Consider the following 2,629-nt stretch of genomic DNA (forward strand, 5'->3'; position numbering starts at 1 on the left):
CTGTAAGTGTATTTAATTTAGTTATGTTAGTTATGATAGTTTAGCTGGAATGCAAATACAATAAAAATTAAATCAAGATTTAGAATAATTATTTTTGATCCACACATTCGTAATGTCTGACTGGTCCTCGTGTCACTTTATGTTCAACAAATTGGGCTCCGAGGTCAAAAAGGTTAAGAACCCCTGTTCTAGAGGGATTAGATGTTCTTGTTTTTTTATTTAGATTTTTGTTATACGAACTTATTCTTGGGAAAAAAGGGGCAGATGTAAGATTTTTTTCTTCTCTCGGCTGCCTTTCATTTCACTTTATTTGTGATTTTGACATTCATATTTCTCACATTTTTCTTCTTTTTGTATATAAATTTATTTGCTTTGTTTTAATGAAATGAATAGAGGAATTTAACTGAAAAAAAAACGGACTGATTATATATTTTACATGGCAGCTCCATGAACACCGCACCTTGGTATGTTTTCCCATCGAGCTCGACCTCGTAGGACTCCATCACCTCCTGAATAGCTTCTCCCACGTCACACAGGCGCACGTCGATGCCGGCGTTCTGCAACAAACCAGCAGAGGAGAAGCCTCAGCTCCAGACTCGGCYCAGATTTAACGTGATGTCAGTGCTCCAGTCCTACTTTGATTCCAGTGTTGGTGGCGTCTTGGACGGCCTCCAGCAGCTTGTCGTACTTTGGGTTGAACGTGACGGTGAAGGCACAGTCYATGATTCGCCCTGAAAACAAACAGAACAGAACTTCCTTCGATGTCTGATTTCTTTTAGGAAGCTGCGCAGAACGGCTGGAAAGTGAGCTGGACTCGATCCGAGCAGATGGATGCAGAGAGCGGAACATTTAATTACACTTTCCTGACAGCAGGCGTTCATCACAGACGCCCCAGCGGAGGCGGAGCCTGAGCCCTCCCTGCTCTCCAGCATCAGCAGAAATAAACGGCTGCAGCAGCACTACGCTCCTGTTCTTACCGTTGATGTGTGTGCCGAAGTCGATCTTGCAGACGTCGTCGTACTGCAGGACGGTGGGGTCTCCGGCGTTGGGGGTGTAGTGGGCGGCGCAGTGGTTCAGGGAGCAGCCGGTGGGGAAGGCCAGGCCGGCGTTCAGCCCGTTCTCCTTGATCAGCTTACGAGAACAGTCCTCCAAACGCTCGCTGAACCGAGGGGAGTAAAGAGAAACCGGTGTTATATTAGTAACCCAGATACAGTTTTTTTTTAATCAACAACCATTTATAACTGGATAACCATCTTCTGCTACAACAGCAGGCAGTTTGCTACATTTCAGCTTATTATTATCAAGCTGTCTCACAAACYAACCACAAAAAAGGTTTAGCTTTTGTGTCTATAAGTTTTGCCTTTTTTTTTTTTTTTACAAAAATAGAAGAACTGATAACAAGTGATGAGATTTTTATATTTCCTGGTCTAAAACCGAGGCAGGAACAGAAACTTTTTAGCCAATCAGAATCTGATTTACAGGGAAAAAACAATAATTGAAAAAAAAAGACTCCTAACTGAATTAAGTGGGTGTGGTTCAGCTGCAGAAATACATGTGGATATAATTTATAACTCAGTGAGGTAGTAACAGAGAGGAAACAGTCTAGATGTGAAAAGGCAAAAAGCTTTTCATCTAAYTAATATAATGAAATGATGACATCTGGTTTGTGCAACCAGCCACTTATAGGAATAAACAAAATTTATTATCGAGGGAATATTGATGATGCTGCCTGGCAACTTTGTATTTTCTTAAAAATAATTGATTACCCATGAAGAAAACTGATCAAGATAGTTAAAAAGAGCTGGGCGATTTAGTCAAATAATGAATCATGATTAATAAGACCCAACCCGTCCTGTTTCATAAACAGCAGCAGCTGAAACTAAATGTAAACAAATAATGAAGACGATTTAATAATCGAGTTTTATTTGTCACACCTTGTCATTTAGCATGAAATTTTTTTCCGAAGTGACTTTCTATTATAACCAAGGTTATGTTTACATTTTCACAACAAAGAGATWTAATTTGCAGTTTGAAAATGAGCAGTGAGTTCTACTGATGAAAAAACAAACCACTTTTAAATAAATGAGTACAAGTAAAGCACTTAAGCATCATTTGTGTTTAACTAAAAGTAGACTTAAATATTAACAGTTTTGAAACAAAAAATAGTAAAATATAACATGATTAAAGTCAATAAATTACATAATAATATTACAGCAGTATTTAAAATTGGAAAATACAAAACAAAAACAATCTCTCTAAAATAAAAGCATCCTCACCAGATTTCGATCATGGTCAGGCCTGGTTTGAGGAAGCCACGGACGTGCTTGCGGACTTGTCGGTGGGCCTCGGCCGCCTGTCTGAAGTCGTTCCACACCTCTTCGTTGGCTTTATCCAGCACCCGCTTCTCCTCGTTGCTCATACGTGACGCTGCGCTCCGGCTGGGAGGAAACACGTGTTATCAAAGAGGAACGAGGATGAAAACTCTGCAGCGTGTGATTGAATCACGCTGCAGGTTCTAACACAACATCAACAGGATTAATTCATCTCTGGCTACGTTCACACTGCAGGCAAATCCAACCCAAATCCGATTTTTTGGACCCATCTGACTCATATCTGATTTTTTTATGAC

General features: G+C 40.1%; 1 protein-coding gene across 1 annotated transcript in view; it reads right to left on the reverse strand.

Moving 5' to 3' along the window:
• The window catches only part of LOC106535454 (methionine aminopeptidase 2), a gene marked incomplete at its 5' end in the record, with an annotated part of 4,848 nt that extends 2,410 nt beyond the window's left edge, over positions 1 to 2,438 (reverse strand). Inside the window, 4 exon segments of the mRNA XM_014032459.1 lie at positions 461 to 557; positions 637 to 731; positions 978 to 1,159; positions 2,277 to 2,438. Of these exon segments, the coding sequence (XP_013887913.1) occupies positions 461 to 557; positions 637 to 731; positions 978 to 1,159; positions 2,277 to 2,438 (536 nt within the window).
• Positions 2,439 to 2,629: the final 191 nt, after the last annotated feature.

This window comes from Austrofundulus limnaeus, unplaced genomic scaffold (genome assembly GCF_001266775.1).
Source record: "Austrofundulus limnaeus strain Quisiro unplaced genomic scaffold, Austrofundulus_limnaeus-1.0 Scaffold1456, whole genome shotgun sequence".
Classification (NCBI taxonomy): domain Eukaryota; kingdom Metazoa; phylum Chordata; class Actinopteri; order Cyprinodontiformes; family Rivulidae; genus Austrofundulus; species Austrofundulus limnaeus.